The sequence below is a fragment of the Cervus elaphus genome, chromosome X (assembly GCF_910594005.1).
Source record: "Cervus elaphus chromosome X, mCerEla1.1, whole genome shotgun sequence".
NCBI classification, from domain to species: domain Eukaryota; kingdom Metazoa; phylum Chordata; class Mammalia; order Artiodactyla; family Cervidae; genus Cervus; species Cervus elaphus.
The window spans coordinates 107,238,812-107,261,010 of record NC_057848.1 but is presented as its reverse complement, the minus strand read 5'-3'; the positions used below and the strand labels follow the sequence as shown (position 1 = coordinate 107,261,010).

General features: G+C 39.3%; 1 protein-coding gene across 2 annotated transcripts in view; it reads left to right on the top strand.

Annotated features, from left to right (window-relative positions):
• The first annotated feature begins 10,052 nt into the window (after window positions 1-10,052).
• UPRT (uracil phosphoribosyltransferase homolog) overlaps window positions 10,053-22,199 on the top strand; it is a 29,829-nt gene continuing 17,682 nt past the window's right edge. For both annotated transcript variants that reach the window (XM_043896893.1, XM_043896892.1), the window contains exon 1: window positions 10,053-10,560. In XM_043896893.1, the coding sequence (XP_043752828.1) occupies window positions 10,184-10,560 (377 nt within the window). In that variant the 5' untranslated portion in view covers window positions 10,053-10,183. The remainder of the gene's footprint in view (window positions 10,561-22,199) is intronic.

Genomic DNA, 22,199 nt, shown 5'->3' with positions numbered 1-22,199 from the left:
CCAGACTGTGGGATAGCCAGAGAGAGAGAGAGGAAAAAAAAAAAAGAGAGAGAGAGAGAGAAAGAGAGAGAATAATCCTGCGAAAAGCCCTAACCTAAGACACTGCCAGGCCCACTCAGAACAAAGGGCTCAGCAGAACTAGTTGACTGCAGACCGGCCCATCCCCCACCAGAGACAGGCAGGCCAGGGCCAACAGAGGCAAAAGGGGGCAATTGCGGTCACAAAGAGGCATCCTCTACAAAACTGCAAGCTTGCTTTGTTGCTAACCATGACTTCTTGGGATTCTGGATGGTTGACATCCGCCTGGAGGGTCACAGCCAGAGATCAGCTCCCCAGAAGAGACACATGGCACACCTGAGAAGGCACGCCAATTGTACATCCAGAAAACCGAGCAGCTGGGACAGGGGAGGTGATAAGACGCAACCCCCACCTGGGGTGACTGCGCTCACCAAACACGTGGTCACCTGAGCTGCTTGGACTTGGGAAGGGCACAAAACGCAGGCCCAACTGAGTCTGCGCCTCTGTGGAGTACCCAAGAACCTGAACCTGAGCGGCTTAGACCTGGGAAGTGCATGCAACCCAGGGCCCACCTCAGACAGTTCCCCGGCAGAGCAACCTAGAGCCTGAGAAGTGTAGACCATGATAGCACACACGCTGTGAGTGAGCGGGGGCAAACCCAGTGCGGCTGAAACACTGCAAGCACTCCCTACACACGCCAGTGATATTTGTTTGCAGTGTTCCTCCCTCCCCACAGCATGACTGAACAAGTGAGCATAAAAAAGTGACCACCATTGCCCACTTGTGTCAGGGTGGAAATTAGACACTGAAGAGACCAGCAAACAGAAGAAGCTAAAATAAACAGAGGGAACCACGTTGGAAGTGACAGGTGCAACAGATTAAAACCCTGTAGTTAGCACCGACTACACAGGAAGGGGCCTATAGATCTTGAGAAGTATAAGCCGGATCAAGGAATTATCTGAAAATGAACTGACCCCACACTGTCCACAACAGCTTCAGAGAAAGTCCTAGATATATTTTTACTATTATCATTTTTTAAATTAAAAAATTTTTAAGTCCTCTTACTCCTTTAATTTTCATTTTTATAATGAAAATTACTATTATACTAGTAGTAAATAGTAAAATTACTACTATTACCTTGCAAAAAAAGACCCTATTTTTAAAGCAAACTTTATATGTGTGTGTGTGTGTGTGTGTGTGTGTGTGTGTATATAATTTCTGTGACTTTGTTTTGTTTTTTTAATATTGTATTTCTGAGAATCTAACCTCTACTCTAGATTTTTAATCTTTGATTTTTGGTATTTGTTATCAATTTTGTGCCTTTAAGAACCCAATCTTCAGTACCCATTTTCACTTGAGAGTGAGATTATTGGCTTGATTGCTCTCTCCCTCTTTTGACACTCCTTTTTCTCCACCAGGTCGCCTCTATCTCCTCCCCCCGCCCTTCTCTTCTCTACCCAACTCTGTGAATCTCTTTGTGTGTTCTGGGCTGTGCAGAACACTTAGGGAACTGATTACTGGCTGGATCTGTCCCTCTCTTTTTGATTCTCCCTTTTCTCCTCCTGGCCACCTCTGTCTCCTTCCTCCCTCTTCTCTGTGTAAATCTGTGAACATCTCTGAGGGTTCCAGACTGTGGAGAACACAGAGAAGTGATTACTGGCTAGCTTACTCTCTCCCCTTTTGATTCCCCTTCTTCTCCTGGACACCTCTATCTCCCTCCTCCCTCTTCTCTTCTCCATGTAACTCTGTGAACCTCTCTGGGTGTCCCTCACTGTGGAGAAACTTTTCATCATTAACCGAGATGTTTTATTATCAGTGCCGTAGAGATGGAGAAGTCTTGAGGCTACTGTAAGAATAAGACTGAAAACCAGTGGCAGGAGGCTTAAGTTCAAAACCTGAGAACACCAGAGAACTCCTGACTCCAGGGAACATTAATCAATAAGAGCTCATCAAAAGCCTCCATACCTATACTGAAACCAAACACCACCGAAGAGCCAACAAGTTCCAGAGCAAGACATACCACACAAATACTCCAGCAACACAGGGACATAGCTCTGAGCTTCAATATACAGGCTGCCCAAAGTCACACCAAACCCACTGACATCTCAAAACTAACTACTGGACACTTCAGTGCACTCCAGAGAGAAGAAATCCAGCTCCCCCCACCAGAACACCGACAACAAGATTCCCTAACCAGGAAACCTTGACAAGTCACCCGTCCAAACCCACCCACAGCGAGGAACCTCCACAATAAAGTGGAACCACAAACTGCCAGAACACGGAAAGGTCACCCCCAAACACAGCAATATAAACAAGATGAAAAGGCAGAGAAATACTCAGCAGGTAAAGGAACAGGATATATGCCCACCAAACCAAACCAAAGAGGAAGAGATAGGGAATCTACATGATAAAGAATTTAGAATATTGGTAGTGAAAATGATCCAAAATCTTGAAAACAAAATGGAGTTATAGATAAATAGCCTGGAGACAAGGACTGGAAAGATGTCCAGGGATAATTTGGGAGAATGGCATTTAAACATGTATATTATCATATTTGAAACCCATCCCCAGTCCAGATTTGATGCATGATACAGGATGCTTGGGGCTGGTGCACCGGGGTGACCCAGAGGGATGGGATGGGGAGGGAGGTGAGGAGGGGTTTCAGGATGGGGAACACATGTACACCCGTTGCGGATTCATGTCAATGTATGTCAAAACCACTACAATATTGTAAAGTAATTGGCCTCCAATTAAAATAAATAAATTTATATTAAAAGAAAGAAAAAAAATCAGAGAGAATCTTTTGGTAGTATCAAGAGAAAAGTCACTGGCAATATACAATGGAATCTCCATGAAACAATCAATGGATTTTTTTCAGCAGAAACCATGAAGATAAGAATGGTGTAGGACGACCTATTCTAAGTACTGAAAAAAAAAAAAATGCCAAGAATACCATTCCCAGTAAAACTGTTCCTCAAAAATAAAGGAGAGATATTTTTGCAAACAAAAGCCAAGGAAATTCATCACCACTCAACCTACCTTATAAGAAAATGCTATTGACAAGATATAGAAGCAACCTAAGTATCCATCAAAACAGAGGAATGTATAAAGATGTGGTGTATATACAATGGAATGTCACTCAGCCATAAAAGATAATGAAATTTTGCCATTTGTAACAATATGGATGGACCTGGAGGGTATTATGCTTAGTGAAGTAAGTCAGACAGAGAAAAACAAATACTGCATGTTGTCAATTAAAAGCGGAATCTAAAAAATCATTTTAAATGCTATAAATAAAATGTTTAAAGATACACATAGGAACGAATGTAAATTGTGACAACAAAGTGCAAGAGAAGTTAAAGCATATGGTTTTTGTCTATGACTGAACTTAAGTTATTAATAAGTTAGGCTGTTATAAGATATTTTATATAACTCCCAAGGTAACCACAATAAATATCTCTAGAATTTACATGAAAGAAAAATAGAATGGAATCAAAGCATGCCAATAAAAAAAATCAACACTAAGGGAGGCATCTCAGTTCTTAATATATCATTTTATAGGTCTCTTTTACACTTTTTATACAAGGTATACTCTTTTATACAAGATAGTATAATTTTTTAATTCAAGACCTGCCTTTCCTGCCCCACAGATCTTCCAGGACTTGTTTAAGATTTACAGGAGGGGTTTTATACTCACAAGTAAACTAACTTCATAAGGCTGGCAATATGTATTTGAAAAGTCATTCAAAAATAATGGAAGAATGGGGAATAAATAGTCAAGAAGATAAGATATATATCTGAAAAATATCCAAGTAGAAATTTTGAGGTCATTGGAAACAACAGAATGAAGTCAAGGTATACATCTGAAAGGTGATACAGCTATTCATTTGGAAATAAAAGTGAATCACACTATTTGTTCATAACATTGGTTATCCTTTTAATTAATAGATTTTTTTCACAAGAAATTTAAAATTACAATGCAATGTTAATAAGCATAACCAATTCAACTTGAATTAAAGAACTGTTGAGTTTACGGCACAAAAGGATTGCCAAAGAATTCATCAGAGTACTAAGCATTAATAGAAAATTGTATCAGAGTTACCCAGCTCAGTCATAAAGTATGATTTTTGGTCCACAGGTTAAATCTGGTATTGCAGGTGAGACAGAGGAATATAATCTGGATGAGTCTCTACTATAGGAGATGACTACAATCTGGATTAATCTAAGGACCTGGGTTCTAGAAACAAATTGACTTGATCTCACTTAGGTTCCAATCTTGTTTCCTGCACTTTATCTATCACCTTTGTGACATTATCAAGTTAATCTCATTACATCTGTTTTTCTATCTATAAAATGGGGATAACAAAATAGAGTCTGCTTCCTAAGGTTGTTGAAAGGCTTAAATGAGATAGCTGAAGCATATTGCATGGAAAGTAGAGTTAATAATTTAATAATAAATTAACTCTTCTGCCGTCCCTCAACTCTACTACTTTCATGTGGCTATAAATTAGGTTCCTAAGTTTCAATTTTCTCACCTGTAAAACAGGAACTATAATACAGAGTCTAGCTGTTGCACAATGTTGAATGAGATAACCTATATAAAAGTGTTCTGTATAGGTAGTATGTATATGCATGTGAAGGATATCCACTGATATATGCAATTGGTTACCTGCTTCCTGTACTTTTTAGTGAAAGTGAAAGTTGCTCAGACATGTCTGACTCTTTGTGACCCCATGGACTATGCAGTCCATGGAATTCTCCAGGCCAGAATACTGGAGTGGGTAGCCTTTCCCTTCTCCAGGGGATCTTCCCATCCCAGGGATTGAACCGAGGTCTCCCACATTGCAGGCAGATTCTTTACCAGCTGAGCCACAAGAGATGCACACTTAGGGCTCATCTCAAATTTATAACTCGAAAGAATAAACATCGATATCTTAGGAATCAGTGAACTAAAATGGACGGGAATGGGCGAATTTAATCTGGATGACCATTATATCTACTACTGTGGGCAAGAATCCCATAGAAGAAATGGAGTAGCCCTCATAATCAATAAGAGTCTGAAATGCAGTACTTGGGTGCAAACTCAAAAATGACAGAATGATGTCAGTTTGTTTCCAAGGAAAGCCATTCAACATCACAGTAATCCAAGTCTATGATCCTACCACCAATGCCAAAGAAGCTGAAGTTGATCAGTTCTATGAAGACCTAGAAGATCTCCTAGAACTAACATCAAAAAGAGATGTTCTATTTATCATTGAGAATTGGACTGCACAAATAGGAAGTCAAGAGATACCTGGAGTAACAGGCAAGTTTGGCCTTGGAGAACAAATTGAAGCAGGGCAATGGCTAACTGAATTCTGCCAAGAGAATGCACTGGTCATATCACATACCCTTTTCCAGCAACACAAGAGATGACTTTATACAGTAAGCAAAAAAAAAAAAAAAAAAACACAAGACCTGGAGCTGACTGTGGCTCAGATCATCAGCTTCTCAAAGAAAAATTCAGGCTTAAACTAAAGAAAGCATGGAAATCACTAGGCTGGCCAAGTATGACTTAAATCAAATCCCCTATGAATATGCAGTAGAGATAATGAATAGATTCAAGGGATTAGAACTTGTAAACAGTGTGACTGAAGAACTATAGACCGAGGTTCATAATTTTGTACAGGAGTCAGAGAACAAAACCATCCCAAATAAAATGAAGAGCAAGAAGGCAAAGTGGTTATCTGAAGAGGCCTTACAAATAGCTAAAGAAAGAAGAGAAGCAAAAAGCAAGGGAGAAAGGAAAACGTATGCTCAACTAAATGCAGATTTCCAAAGAACAGCATAGACAGAAAAGAAGGACTTCTTCAATGAACAGTGTATAAAACTAGAAGAAAACAGCAGAAGGGGAAAGACTAGAGATATCTTCAGGAAAACTGGAGATACCAATGGAATATTTTGCTTAAAGATGGGCACAATAAAGGACAAAAAATGGTAGAGACTAGTCAACACTGAAGAGATCAAGAAGAGATGGAAAGAATACATGAAAGAACTGTACAAAAAAAGATCTAAATGAACTGGATTACTACAATGGTGTGGTCAGCCACCGAGAGCCAGACATTCTGGACAGAGAAGTCAACTGGGCCTTAGGAAGCACTGCTGTTAATAAAGCTAGTGGATGCAATGGAATTCCAGTAGAACTATTCAAAATCCTAAAGGATGATGCCATCAAGGTGTTGCATTCAATATGTCAGCAAATAAGGAAGACCCAGCAGTAGCCACAGGACTGGAAAAGGTCAATCCTCATCCCAATTACCAAGAAGGGTAGTACTAAGGAATGTGCTAACCATTGGACAATTGCAGTCATCTCCCATGTTAGTAAGGTCATGTTTAAAATCTTGCATGCTAGGCTTCAGCATTATGTGAACCAAGAACATCCAGATGTCTAAACTGAGTTTAGAAAAGGAAGAAGAACCAGAGAGCAAATTGCCAACATTTGCTGGATTATAGAGAAAGCTAGGGAATTCTAGAAAAAATATCTACCTCTGTTTCATTGACTATGCCAAAACCTTTGACTGTGGATCATAATAAACTATGGAAAGCTCTTAAAGAGATGGGAATATCAGACCATCTTACCTGTCTCCTGAGAAACCTGTCAAGAAGGAACAGTAAGAACCCTGTATGGAACAACTGATTGGTTCAAGATTGAGAAAGGAGTATGACCAGGCTGTCTGCTGTCACCATGTTTGTTTAATCTATATGTTGAGCACATCATGAGAAATGCTGGGCTGGATGTTACAAGCTGGGATCAAGATATGTGGTAGAAACATCAACAATCGCAGATATATGGATGATACCACTCTAATGGCAGAAAGCAAAAAGGAACTAAAGAACTTCTTGATGAGGGTGAAGGAGGAGAGTGAAAAAGCTGGCTTAAAACTAAATATTAAAAAAAAAAACCAACACTGAGAACATGGCATCCTGCCCCATTACTTCATGGCAAATAGAGGGGGAAAAGTTGAAATAGTGACAGATTTCCTCTTCTTGGGCTCTAAAATCACTGCAGATGGTGATTGTGGCTGTGAAATCAGATGTTTGCTTCTTGGCAGGAAAGCTATGACAAACCTAGACAGTGTATTGAAAAGCAGAGACATTTACTCTGCTGACAAAGGTGCATATAGTCAAGGCTATGGTCTTCCCAGTGGTTAGGTTGTGAGAGCTGGACCGTTCAGTGGGGTGCCAGAAGAATTGATGCCTTTGAACTGTGGTGCTAGAGAAGACTCCTGAAAGTCCCTTGGACAACAAGGAGATCAAACCAGTCAACCTTAAGGAAAATCAACCCTGAATACTCATTGGAAGGACTGATGCTGAAGCTGAAACTCTAGTATTTTGGTCATCTGATGTGAACAGCAAACATGTTGGAAAAATCCCTGATGCTAGGAAAGATTGAGGGCAGAAGAAGAAGAGGGCATCAGAGGATGAGATGGTTGGATGGCATCACTGATGCATTGGACATGACCTTGGGCAAACTTCGGGAGATGGTGAAGGACAGGGAGGCCTGGTATGCTGCAGTCCATGCAGTTGCAAAGAGTCGGACATAATTGGGTGACTGAACAACACTATGTAGATGCATGTGAAGGATGTCTACTGATACATGCAGTTGGTTTACTGCTTCCCATACTTTTTAGGACTCACCTCAAATTTATAACTCAAAACCTAAAATGAAGTTTACAGTCATCTCAATTATTACAGGAGACTTTTACCGCTTTTTCTTTATCTGGCTTTGTATTTCCATCAAAAAGTGCGAAACAAAAGCACTATATTCACATCTGTCAATTTTGCTGTTAGTATCTTTGGTGTAGGCTTCTTTGCTGCTTATTATTATCCTTTGGTTTTCAAAGATCCATACTACCAACTACGTTTATGACCTCTACAACCACAGAGAATTCTAAGATCTTCATCCATTTTTCCTTGTATCTGTTCCAGCACCTAGAAACATTCCTGGCAAATAGGAAGGACTCAACCACTATTTGTTAATGGAATGATTTCATGAATCTGTAGGTGTGTGTAAAAAAAGACTGGATTTAAGTTGAAAAGACTGGGGTTCCTGTCTTGACTCTACTCTATTTTGTGTGACTTTGGAGAAATCACTTTAGGAAAAAGAATTACATAGATATCATCTATAAACAAGGCTTGATAATCCTCAAACTTTTTTTGAGAATTAAAAGAGAATGTATAGAAGCTCTTTATTGATTATAAACCACCAAATTTAAGGTGTTCTCATAAATCATTAGTGAATTTTACTTCAATAGCATCTTAAATAATTAAACTGACTAGATAAATAGATTTGCTAATGATTATTGGTTAGTACAGGTAAGTATATGAATAGGTGTTTCCTAAAAGAGTGAGAACACAAGAACACTGGTGGTTGTACTGCTAATTCATAGTCTGTGGCACTGAGAACAAAGTCATTTACCTGATGTAACACTAAACAAAATGACTTCAGTACAGTTTTGGTCAATGTCTCACAGTACTGTGTTTAAATTATCGATAATAAAAAATAGTATATTTCCATGTTTTCCATTGGAGTACTCATTGGCAAAATAGCCATTTAATTGCTTCTGCCCACTTCAAGTTAGCAGATTCAGTTTTTAAACCCAGAGAACCTTTGAGTCATACTCTGTGCTAGGAGAAAAGATGCACAGACTTTCAAAAAGGAATGGGATTATAGTACACGGCTGCAATTTTCATTCAATCAAACTTAAGCTGTCTATAATTACAACCAATAGTGTACTGACTTAGAGGGTCAGACACAAAGCAAAGAAAATGGGAGACAAAAAGGGTGGAAAATACCATTAATACCAATAGGGAAAGAACAACCAAACAAAGAGAAAATGGAAAAGAGAGCCAGATCAATACTCAAGTCTCACCAAAGGCCTCAATATTCCTGTTATCCATTAATCATATTTGTTTGAATCTCTGCATATGCTGGTTATGCTACTGTGTGGAACAAGGAACTTTAAGAATTGGCTTTTGGAGGGCAAAATAGAATTATAGAATGTCAAAATTGGAAGAACATTTAGGGGTCAAATAGTTACTGCACCTCACTTATAGATGGGCAAAGTCAAATCCAGAGACCGAAGGGCACTTGTTAAATACTGCTCAGTAATTTTTTAGTAGAATTAGTAGGTTACTGACTTTCAGGTTGTAGCTCCTTAAAAAGGGAGCCAGTAAGTCACCTGCTCTCAAAAAGTACTGCTTTAAAAAAAATCAGAATTTCTGGGTTACATGTGAAAAATAAAGATTCTTGGGTCCCACCTCAGATCTACTGAATGAGAATTTTAAAGGTAAGTCATAACAATCTGCATTTGAACAAACTTTACAATTGCTCTAATACACAAAGGTGTTGAAAAGTACTGTCCTAGACGTTACCTCAAGCCTTTATACTGAGACTGCACACTAAAAAAAAATCTTTCCAGATATTTAAAATAAACAAAGCGGTAGTGGACCTGAAATGCTGTTAGAATTCCCATGGTAACTGTACAGTGTAGGGCTCAACCAATAAAGATAAGGAAAGCTCTAGCAGCCAAGCACGCTTGGGATGCTGCAGCTGGTAGAACAGTCTAGTATAGGGCTGGCTCTTCAGCTGGCTCCTAGACTTTCAATGTCTTTTTGTGTTACACAGGCAAGCTTACAGTAGATTACAGCAGTAGATTACAGCAGTTCCTTAAGTTTAACTTTTCTGGCAAGACACAAATTCTGAAAACGTGGGCCTCTGTGTGTCACCATTTTATCACCCTCCACTCCTAGTTTTTTCCTGGTTCTATCACTCACTCAAATTCTGCATGCAGAATCCCTACGAGCTCCCGGAGGATCCGAGAACGAAGCTCACCCGTTTGTCAGGTTCGGTCAAGCAGCCAGGGTGACGCAAAGGGTTAACGAGCGGTGCGCTGCAGAGCGGCAGGGAGCAAAGCCAATCATGAGTTTAAGCGGGCACGTACGTCTGGTGTGGGCGGGGCCTGGACGTAGAGTACAAAAGGGAAGGGGCGGAAGCCAGGGGGTGAGAGGGCAGAGGGGGTTAGAGGTTGCGAGACGGTTGGGAGAGCACAGGAGCTTTGACCGTTTCTCTGTGCTCTTTATCCGTAGGGATCGGTAGCTGCGGGGACAGCCCGGGGACTGGTGTATGGCCACGGAGTTACGGTGTCCGGACTCCATGCTCTGTCACAATCAGCAAGTAAACTCTTCCTCGACCCAAAACCCCGAGCCGCAGCAACCTGGAGACCTGATCCCGGCCCACGCTGGGGGAAACAGCGACTCCGCGGCCAAGCTGACTCTCCTCAGCGGGCACGCCAATTCTAGCGTACCGGCTGAGCGGGACTCTCAGGCCTCCGGCGGCGCCACCCTCAGCTCAGAAAACAACGGTGGCACTGGCAACTATGACGCTCCAGCCAGCGATTCCCTCCTAGGGGACTGCGAAATCTCCCGGCAGATCGGGGCGCAGCTTAAGCTCCTGCCAATGAATGATCAGATCCGGGAGCTGCAGACTATCATCCGGGACAAGTAAGCCAGAGCGGAAGGGGTAGGGGAGGTGGAGGGTCTCGCGGCGGTGGGCGGGGATTGGAAGTAAAATTGGCTAAGGTTCTTGGCGTTGGGAAGCTGGTCTGTTGGGATCTGGGCAGGGCCTTTTCTTTGAGGGGTGGTGTCACACGACACAGGTCTTCTACTCTTTCCCAGTACCGGTGCTTAACGTCGCTTTCTGTAGGGAGGAAGCGTTTTAGATAACCTCCGGTTTCCTCTTTGTCTCGAGTCATTCCTCAGTCATTCGAATGACTGATTCCTCATTCATTCGTTCGAATGACTTAATGACTGATTCCTCAGTCATTCGAATCAGGTGAACGTGCTATCTGTTCTGTGCCTCTTCACGTGGGCAGCAACAATTTCTGGGTTATGGGTTTACCACGTTGAACAGATACAGGGCAGATGGCATAGCTCTTTCACTTCATATCGTTTAACAGACTCCCAAATCGTTTCCTTGTCCCCAGTTTTTCTTTCTTCTGCATGTTCCCCCAAATTACTGAACATTTAATCTTCTTGATATACTGCTTTGATTAGCTAACTGCCCTACTCAGCAGCCTTCTTTTTTAAATTTTTTTTCCATTTATTTTTATTAGTTGGAGGCTAATTACTTTACAATATTGTAGTGGTTTTTGCCATACATTGACATGAATCAGCCATGGATTTACAGCAGCCTTCTTTGGTTTCTCCGAGCCTACCAAATAAAGTCAGGATACTTAGATGAACATTAAGGCCCTTCTTCATGGTTCCTGGGAACAGTTCTGAAACATCCCAACTTCTGTTTGCACCTGGAATTCTCTTTACTTTTCCTCTGTGTGTTCAAATCCTACCTATTCTTCAACATTAAATGTCTATCTCTGCCAAGAAGCTTTCCTTTAATCATTATTCTTGCTAATCTTTCCTGGCCTTTTTAATGCAAGATTCACCATCTGTTTGTATGCTGCTGTTTTGCTCTTATCTCACTTATTCAATTTTAAGCTCCTTGAGGACAGAAATTTTATCTTTTACATGTTTGAATTCCAGCTATGTCTTTCAAGCAATTGTCACTCAATTACTAAAAGTTCTTTGTAGCTCTTAAAGTTATATTTGTGAAAGTATACTATTTAACGGTTTTTAATTAATCAGTGTTGAAAATTGTGGTCTTGTGAACTAATGAAGTAGTGATCTTAAAAAGTAGGAGGCATAGATTTGGCAGTTGTAGCAGGGGGAACTGAAATAAAACTTATCTGTAAAAAAGAAAATAGGATGATTCTTGTTTTTTTACAGCAAGAGTTGCTGACCTTGTGTCTTGGACCTGTGCTGTCTTGGACTTTGTGTTGCACCTGTAGATGGGCTTCAGGGCTTTAACAAACCTTCAGGAATTATCTGGCAAATGTTATTTGTATGTCTGTTTGTAAATTTTTTTAAATAGCATCTTTATTGAGCTATATTTATGTACATACAGTACACCTTTTAAAGTGTACAATCCAATGGGTTTAAAGTATGCTCATTGCTTTGTAGCCATCACCACATTAAATTTTAGAATGTTTTTATCACCTCAGTAAGAAAGCCCATACCCATGAACAGTCACTCCCCATTTCCCTCCAACCTACCATGAGCCCTAGACAATCACTCAACTACTTTCTGTCTCTATTGATGTGCCTATTCTGGACATTTCATGTAAATGGAATCATACAACATGTGGCCTTTTGTGACTAGTTTCTTTTATTTAGCCTGGTGTTTTCAAGCTTCACCCATCTTCTATCAGTACACTATTTCTTTTTGGCTGAGTAATATTTCACTATTATGGATATACCACATTTTGTTTATCCATTCATTGGGTGATGAACCTTTGGGTGGTTTGGTTTCCATTTTTTGGCTAATATGAATAATGCTGCTATGAACATTTGCACATGTGTCTTTATATGGGATGAGGATTCCTTTGCTTTCATCAGATTTCACACACAATTTTTATAAAACTTGGAGAGGGCGTGGCATTCAGCATTCATATATGACTATATGACAGTATCAATACCTGATTTTACTTCATTACTCAGAAAAGCCCAGGTGGTATAGTAAACCTGGGCATAAGCAAATTTTTTTTCTTCTGAATTGGGAAGGAAACAGCAGGATCCAGAGTGATCTTAGGGAAAGAAGTTTAGCATCTCTGTGCTTCAGCTTTATTATTTGTAAAATGAGTATGTTCATAATATGGTACTCCAAGGAGGCTAAAACAAGATACTGTCTTTGAACATTTGTTATAAATTCTGAAGAGCTATGTGCATTTGAGGCATTTTAAGCCTTCATGTTTAGATTTGTGCATGGTTCAGATTCAATAGGTGCTGTTTTTTTCAGCTATTGGGAGACAGTATAGGGAATTTAACTGTATGTTGAATTCACATTCTTTTTAAAAACTTTTTGTTGGAGTATAATTGCTTTACAATGTTGCATTAGTTTCTACTGTACCACAAAATGAGTCAGTTATACATATACTTATATCCCTTTTTTTTAGTTTTTCTTCTTATTTAGGTCACCACAGAGCATTGAGTAGAGTTTCCTGTGCTCTAGTAGGTTTTCATTAATTATTTATTTTGTACATAGTAGTGTATAAATGTCAATCCCAGACTCCCAATTTCTCCCAACCTCCCTTCCCCACTTGGTATTGATAAGTTTGTTCTCTACATCTGTGTCTCTATTTCTGCTTTGCAAATATTCAAAGCTGCAGTAATAAGGGCATTATGGTACTGGTACAAAAACAGAAATATAGATCAATGGAACAGAATAGAAAGTGCAGAGAGAAACTCTTGCACCAGTGGTCACCTAACCTATGGCAAAGGAGGCAAGATTATACAGTGGAGAAAAGACAGTTTTTTCAGTAAGTGGTGCTAGGAAAACTCTACTGTTCCATGTTCAAGAATGAAATTAGAATACTCCATAACACCGTGCACAAAAATGAACTCAAAATAGATTAAAGACCTAAATGTAAGGCTGGACACTGTGAAACTCTTATAGGAAAATATAGGCAGAATACTCTAAGTTATGCAGCAAGATTTTTTTTGACCCATCTCCTCAAGTAATGAAAATGAAAACAGAAATAAACAAATGGGACTTAATTAAATTTGAAAGCTTTGCATATCTGTAAAGCAATTATCCTTCAGTTAAAAGAATTTTTTAAAAAAGCACTATGTCTGTGTTTCCACTGCTGCCCTGCAAATATTCTCATCAGTATCATCTTTCTACATTCCATATATACATTAATATATGACATTTATCTTTCTCTTGCTGACTTACTTCACTCTGTAAAATAGGCTCTAGGTTTATCCACCTCATTAGAACTGACTCAAATGCATGCCTTTTTATGGCTGAGTAATATTCCATTGTATATATGTACCTCAGCTTCTTTATCCATTCATCTGTCGATGGACATCTAGGTTGCTACCATGTTCTAGCTATTGTAAATAGTGCTGCAGTGAACATTGGGGTACATGTGTCTTTTTCAATTTTGATTTCCTGAGGGTGTATGCCTAGGAGTGGGATTGATGAGTTATATGGGCTCAATAAAAAGGACAGAAATGGTATGGACCTAACAAAAGCAGAAGATATTAAGAAGAGGTGACAAAAATACACAGAAGAACTATACAAAAAAGGTCTTCATGACCCAGATAATAACAATGGTGTGGTCACTCACCTAGAGCCAGACATCCTGGGATGTGAAGTCAAGTGAGCCTTAGAAAGCATCACTATGAACAAAGCTAGTGGAGGTGATGGAATTCCAGTTGAGCTATTTCAAATCCTAAAAGATGATGCTGTGAAAGCGCTGCACTCGATATGCCAGCAAATTTGGAAAACTCAGCAGTGACCACAGGACTGGAAAAGGTCAGTTTTCATTCCAATCCCAAAGAAAGGCAATGCCAAAGAATGCTCACACTACCACACAATTGCACTCATCTTACATGCTAGTAAAGTAATGCTCAAAATTCTCCAAGCCAGGTTTCAACAATGCGTGAACCATGAACTTCCAGATGTTCAAGCTGGTTTTTGAAAAGACAGAGGAACCAGAGATTAAATTGCCAACATCCGCTGGATCATCAAAAAAGCAAGAGAGTTCCAGACTGGTTCCAGAGTTTCCAGAACAACAGACTGGTTCCAAATAGGAAAAAGAGTATGTCAAGGCTGTACATTGTCACCCAGCTTATTTAACTTATATGCAGAGTACATCACACTTGAAATGCTGGGCTAGATGAAGCACAAGCTGGAATCAAGATTGCTGGGAGAAATATCAATAACCTTAGATATGCAGATAACACCACCTTTATGGCAGAAAGTGAAGAGGAACTGAAGATACTCTTGATGAAAGTGAAAGAGGAGAGTGAAAAAGTTGGCTTAAAGCTCAACATTCAGAAAACAAAGATCATGGCATCTGGTGCCATCACTTCAAGGCAAATAGATGGAGAAACAGTGGAAACAGTGTCAGACTTTATTTTTTTGAGCTCCAATATCACTGAAGATGGTGACTGCAGCCATGAAATTAAAAGACGCTTGCTCCTTGGAAGGAAAGTTATGACCAACCTAGACAGCATATTAAAAAGCAGGCATTACTTTGCCAACAAAGGTCTATCTAGTTAAGGCTATGGTTTTCCCAGTAGTCATGTATGAATGTGAGAGTTGGATTATAAAGAAAGTTGAGTGCAGAAGAATTGATGCTTTTGAACTGTGATGTTGGAGAAGACTCTTGAGAGTCCCTTGCACTACAAGGAGATCCAACCAGTCCATCCTAAAGGAAATCAGTCCTGAATATTCATTGGAAGGACTGAAGCTGAAACTCCAATACTTTGGCCACCTGATGTGAAGAGCTGACTCATTTGAAAAGACCCTGATGGTGGGAAAGATTGAAGGTGGGAGAAAGGGACGACAGAGAATGAGATGGTTGGATGGCATCACCGACTCAATGGACGGGAATTTGAGTAAACTCCAGGAGTTGGTGGTGAATGGGGAGGCCTGGCGTGCTGCAGTCCATGGGGTCACAAAGAGTGGGACACGACTGAGCGATTGAACTAATAGTGTTTTTTTTCCTAGTTTTTTTTTTTTTTTTTTTAAGGAATCTCCGTATCTTCTTCCATGGTGGCTGTATCAATTTACATTCCCACCAACAGTGCAAGAGAGTTCCATTTTCTCCACACCCTCTCCAGGATTTGCTGTTTGTAGACTTTTTGATAATGGCCATTCTGACCTGTATCAGGTGATAGCTCATTGAAGTTTTGATTAGCATTTCTCTAATAATGAGTGATGGTGTGCATCTTCTCATGTGTTTGTTAGCCATCTGTGTGTCTTTGGAGAAATGTCTGTTAAGGTCTTTTCCCCACTTTTTGATTGGGTTGTTTGTTTTTCTGTTATTGACTTGTATGAACTGCTTGTATATTTTGGAAATTAATCTTCTGTCAGTTGTTTCATTTGCTGTTATTTTCTCCCATTCTGAGGGTTGTCTTTTCACCTTGTTTACAGTTTCCTTTGCTGTGCAAAAGCTTTTAAGTTTAATTAGGTCCCAGTTATTTAGTTTTGTTTTCATTTCCATTACTCTAGGTGGTGGGTCCTAGAAGATCTTGCTTTGATTTATGTCATTGAGTGTTCTGCCAGTGTTTTCCTCTAAGAGTTTCATAGTTTCTGGTCTTATATTTAGGTCTTGGTACTGATGAAATTATTTGCAGGGCAGTGATGGAGACACATAGAGAACAGACTTATGAACATGGAGGCAGGGGGAGGAAGGAGAGGGTGGGATGTATAGAGAAAGTAACATGGAAACTTATATTACCATATGTAAAATAGGTAGCCAATGGGAATTTGCTGTATGACTCAGGAAACTCAAACAAGGGCTCTGTAACAACCTAGAGGGGTGGGATGAGGGGGGAGATGGGAGAGAGGTCCAAGAGGTGGGACATATGGCTGATTCATGTTGATGTTTGGTGGAAACCAACAAAATTCTGTAAAGCAATTATCCTTCAATTAAAAAATAAATTACAAAAAAAACCCTTTTGTATAGCAAAGGTAACTGTAAACAAAATGAAAGACAACCCCCAGAATGGGAGAAAATATTCTCAATAAAGTAATCAATAAGGGATTAATCTCCAAAATACAGAACTCACATCCTTATTTAAAAAAAAAAAAACATGGGAGAGCCTAGATAATTTTTATCCTGCTATGATACAGAATAGAAAAACTCACTACAATTTTTGATAACTAATTGATGCTAATTTTGATAACTAATTGACATGGAAGCCTGTCATGCTGCAGTCCATGGGGTTGTAAAGAGTTGGACATGACTGAGCGTCTGAACTGAACTGGATCAATGCTTAGTTATTTAGGATGGAGACAGTTTTGTTTTTGTTACTCAAATTTGTTTGTTAATACAGGCCTCTGTTCCTTTATCTTCAAAAATTTGTATCCTCTCACACAAACAGGACCTGTTGTTTCATCCCCTTTGGGGGACTGGGTGTAGAGTGCTGGTGGTTAAAGCAGCTATATTTACATGTGTATAGTTATCGTATCTATCACAGTCTATCTTCCTTGGACCCTTACGCTTTCCTCTATTTTGATGTGACATTATGTATGTGCACTATGGAACTGTCTCATGATAGAAGCCATTGGAGTACTTGTTATTCCTTTTATTGTTCCTGGTCCTTAGTATCTATTTAGTGAAGGAATTGCTTTCTAAATTGATTTTGGCATGGAGAAATGGAGTTGAGTAAGAGGACTGCATGTTGTAAATACATAAAGCAGGCAAGATTGAGAACATTGTGCTGATTTTAAATGTGTTTAGTTTTTTGAACTGCACAATATTTTCACCATAATATGTTGGTTGTATTATTGAATTTCAAAGAAATGGTTTTCTGAGTATCCAGTAATCTAAATATCAAATGATCAGATAATTTACTCAAGTCACACAGGTGTCACTGGTGAACTCAGAAACAACTGCTTCATTTACAGTTTTTGTTGTTGCAATGGATTTAAACCACACATCCTTCCCTTTCTGCCTCCTTTATATAGTAAAAGCAGCAAAATCTGAGTGTAATGCACAGTTCACTTGAACATAATTCATGACTTCATATGTGAGGCAGTGCAATGTATTTAAAAGATCACCACCACCCCCACTGTTATTGTTGTTATTGGTTTTCTTTTGTCTCCTGAAACATTAAAGTAAAGCTGTTTCATGAACTATTGCATGTTTCCTGTATATTTGCCCTCAAAGGGATTTTGCCATGGCAGCAGGCAGCTTGAATGAAAGTTGAACAATCTTATTTTAGTCCATGAAATAGCACTAAAGAAGGAGTGCATTCAGCCATGTGGATTTTTTTAGTCACCTGATGGGAAGACAGTTAACCTCAGGATGGATGAACATCCTGTGCAGCCTTAATATGAAGGCAGCTTGATGTGATTTGAGTCATTTGTCTTGGTAATGTTCTTAACCAAAGCTGTTCATTTGAATTGCTTGAGGAGTCTTTTTTTTTTTTTTTGGAACCCATCCTTAGAGTTGAATAGTAGTTGGGTGGAATCTGAGCACTTGTAGCTTTTCAGATACCATAGGTGCTTGTGCTGTAATCAGTCTGGGCCACTGACCATGGGAGAATGGCTATTCTCCCTTGCATTGTGATTTGGCTGGTTTTGGTTGTGGGGTGTAGGCTGAACCAGGGATTCTAAATTGCACAGAGCCAGCCTAGAGAGCCTAGCCTGGCATCACCCTGAGACTGAAGAAATCTCAGAACCCCTTCAGCTTGTACAAAACCAAAAATCAATCACAGAAAACTCTGTGACCTACAAGTTATTTAAATCATGGACATGATTTTGGTTTTCTGTGTGAATTTTCTAACTTGCTTAAGGCCAGGAGTGAGGGTGTTGCTTCTTTATACATGTCTCTGTTGTATTTTCCAGTGCTGGAAAAGACTCTGATTCTGGGAAAGATAGAAGGCAGGAGGAGAAGGGGACGACAGAGGATGAGATGGTTGGATGGCATCACCAACTCAATGGACATGAGTTTGCGCGAACTCTGGGAAATAGTGAAGGACAGGGAAGCCTAACGTGCTGCAGTTCATGGCGTCACAAAGAGTTGGACACAACTGAGCGACTGAACAACTTTTTCTACCTGATCTCAAATGTTTACTTTGAACTCTGCCTTGAGGTTTAATTAATAAGTAATTAATGCCACTATTTTATGAGATTCTTAGAGCTGTGATCCTGATGACTTAATACTTGGCAGGTAGCACTCTAAAAACTATTTTTTGTTTTTGTTTGTTTTTGTTTTTCATGTCATATTAGGTTTGCTCCAAGACTGGGGTTTTGTTTTTTTGAGTGGGAAGGGAGGAGGAGGAAAATAATTTCTAAATCATCTGCATACCATGACAAACATTGGAGCTATTCTTTTTGTAATGATGACATAACAAAATAGCTGTGGTAGTAGAACTTGCTATTCCTGATGGCTCAGTGGTAAAGAATTCACCTGCAGTGTAGGAGACGCAGGTTTGATTCCTGGGTTGGGAAGATACCCTGGAAGAGTGCATGGCAACCCACTCCAGTATTCTTGCCTGGAAAATCCCCATGGACAGAGGAGCCTAGCAGGTTATAGTCCATGGGGTTGCAAGAGTGGGACATGACCTGGTGACTAAACTACCACAACCACCATGAAAGTAGAGCTTATGTTTTTTTGGATCTTCCACTAAACATTAACTCTTAGTGAAATATTCCTTTGGTTTAAACCTGCCAGAAAAACTATTTTTACTTCCCTTTAACCTGTTGCTTAAGCAAAAACAAACAAGATCATATTAGGGCTAAAATTGAGTCCGAATTAGTTCTTCCTCCTTAGCTTAGGTTGCTCGGTAAATACAGGACTCTCAGTTAAATTTGAGTTAAGATAAACAGTGAATACTTTTCTTAGTATAAATATATCCTAAACATTGTATGTGACACACTTCTGAAATACAAATTTAGCTGGGTGTCCTGTATTTTTATTTGCTAAATGTGGCAACTTTATGCCCAGACTTAACTTTTCCCACAGCAAATGCTAAAGACAATCCTTGTGTATAATCCTCATTTTCAAAAATAGTACCTAATTCAATACTGCTAGGGTTTGATTTATTTATTTTTTTTTACTTATTTTAAATCTTTTTTTGAATTTATGGGGTTTGATTTAAATTAAATTCTTTTAAGTTGTGAGTCACATTTTAATTTAATCATTTTAAAAGGGTGTATTCTTATATTAACCTTAATTATATACCCTTTATACTCACGAAGAAGGGCAATGCCAAAGAGTGTTCAAATTACCACAATATTGCACTCATTTCACATGCTAGCAAATTAATGCTCAAAATTCTCCAAGCCAGGCTTCAACAGTACATGAATTGAGAACTTCCAGATGTTCAATCTGGATTTAGAAAAGGCAGGGGAACTAGAGGTCAAACTGCCAACATCTGTTAGATCATAGAAAAAGCAAGAGAATTCCAGAAAAACATCTACTTCTGCCTCACTGACTGCACTAAAGCCTTTGACTTTGTGGATCACAGCAAACTGGAAAATTCTTAAAGAGATGGGACCTTACCTGCCTCCTGCAAAACCTGTATGCAGGTCAAGAAGCAACAGAACCGGACATGGAACAATGGACTGGTTCCAAATTGGGAAAGGAGTATGTCAAGGCTGTATATTGTCACCCTGCTTATTTAACTTACATGCAGAGTACATCATGTGAAATGCCAGGCTGGATGAAGCACAAGCTGAAATCAAGATTGCCAGGAGAAGTATCAAAAACCTCATATGCAGATGGCACCACCCTTATGGCAGAAAGCGAAGAAGAACTAAAGAGCCCCTTGATGAGAGTGAAAGAGGAGAGTGAAAAAGCTGGCTGGATTAAAACTCAACTTTCAGAAAACAAAGATCATGGCATCCGGTCCCATCACTTCATGGCAAGTAGATGGGGAAACAATGGAAACAGTGACAGGCTTTATTTTTTGGAGGGGCTCCAAAATCACTGCAGATGGTGACTGCAGCCGTGACATTAAAAGACTCATACTGCTTGGAAGGAAAGCTATGACTAAGCTGGACAGCATATTAAAATGCAGGCATTACTTTGCTGACAAAGGTCTGTCTGGTTAAAGCTATGGTTTTCCGGTAGTCATGTATGGATGTGAGAGTTGGACTATAAAGAAGGCTGAGTGCTGAAGAATTGATGCTTTTGAACTGTGTTGTTGAATACTCTTGAGAGTCCCTTGGACTGTAAGGAGATCAAACCACTCAATCCTAAAGGAAATCAGTCCTGAATATTCATTAGAAGGACTGATGCTGAAAGTGAAACCAATACTTTGGCCACCTGATGCAAAGAATCAGCTAGAAAAGACCCTGATGCTGCGGAAGATTGAAGGCAGGAGAAGGGGATGACAGAGGATGAGATGGTTGGGTGGCATCTCTGATTCAATGGATATGAGTTTGAGCAAGCTCCGGGAAATGGTGAAGGGCAGGGAAGCCTGTTGTGCTACAGTTCGTGGGGTTGTGAAGAGTTGGACATGACTGAGTGAACAACAACAACAATAAACTCTTTACAAGCCACATTATAATAGTAGCTTCTCCATCTTAAAAAGGAACATTTTAATGATTTGGCTGCCATAATCTTTATTTCATTATTTGCGTTGTATGTAAATGCCTGTCTGATTCACAGGGAGATAAATATCATTAAAATATACCTAAAAACTGGTTACTTTTTAGTAAACTTTCCCTTATTATAGCAAAATATAGATAATAGCTTTATTCAGGGACTTAGCTTCAGGCTGGGAAGAACCTTGGAATTCTTCACCTCTGTAAGCCTCTCTACTTTCATTACTAAAAAAGTGGTATTGATAATAGCAGACTCTACTTGTTAAGATTATGTGAGGATTAGATCAGATAATGCATCAAAAATGCTTAATGCTTAGCACCAAGGAAGCTTTTAATAAATGGTGATCTGTGGGAAAGGGAGTAGTATATGTATATTACTGTTACCTATTGTTACTTTTGGACCATTTAAGAAAATCCTTCTAAATAAATCTGTATGCTTGGGTGTTTGTGTACAGTTATTAAAATGATTTTTCTTATAAAGAGGCGAGGTTTTCAAGTTTATTTTGAATAGATAAGTAGCAGGTAGTGATCAAATGACAGTTTTTGCTGTAGAAATTGAAGTTGTATTTGCCCCAGGAGAGGATGTCTTCTAAAATACTAGAGAATTCCTCTAGTGGTGGTAGTAGTGGTAGTAGTAGTAGTAGCAGCAGCAATAGCAAAGTAGTTAATAGTAGTAGTGAGGTCTAAGAAGAGAGGAGAAGATCTCTACTTGAAGTCTTAATTTTTTCATATTATATAACATTCCTCTCATAGTTCCATATGTTGTGGATGATAAGTAAATACCTATTGGCCCATTTTGAAAGTAAGGTCAGAGATTTCGCCTGATTTCATCTTGGTTTGGGTCTGCTTTGAGATGTCCATGTTTTAAACTATATACAATTGCTATAGCTTCTCTGGAAACTTTAAAGTGCTTTATACACTGTCTCAAGTAGGTAAGAGTCCGATTTACCAAATCCACATTGAAGTGAGGATATGGTTTCTGGCCTGATTCTCATTCTTTTGTTGTTTCGCTGTGA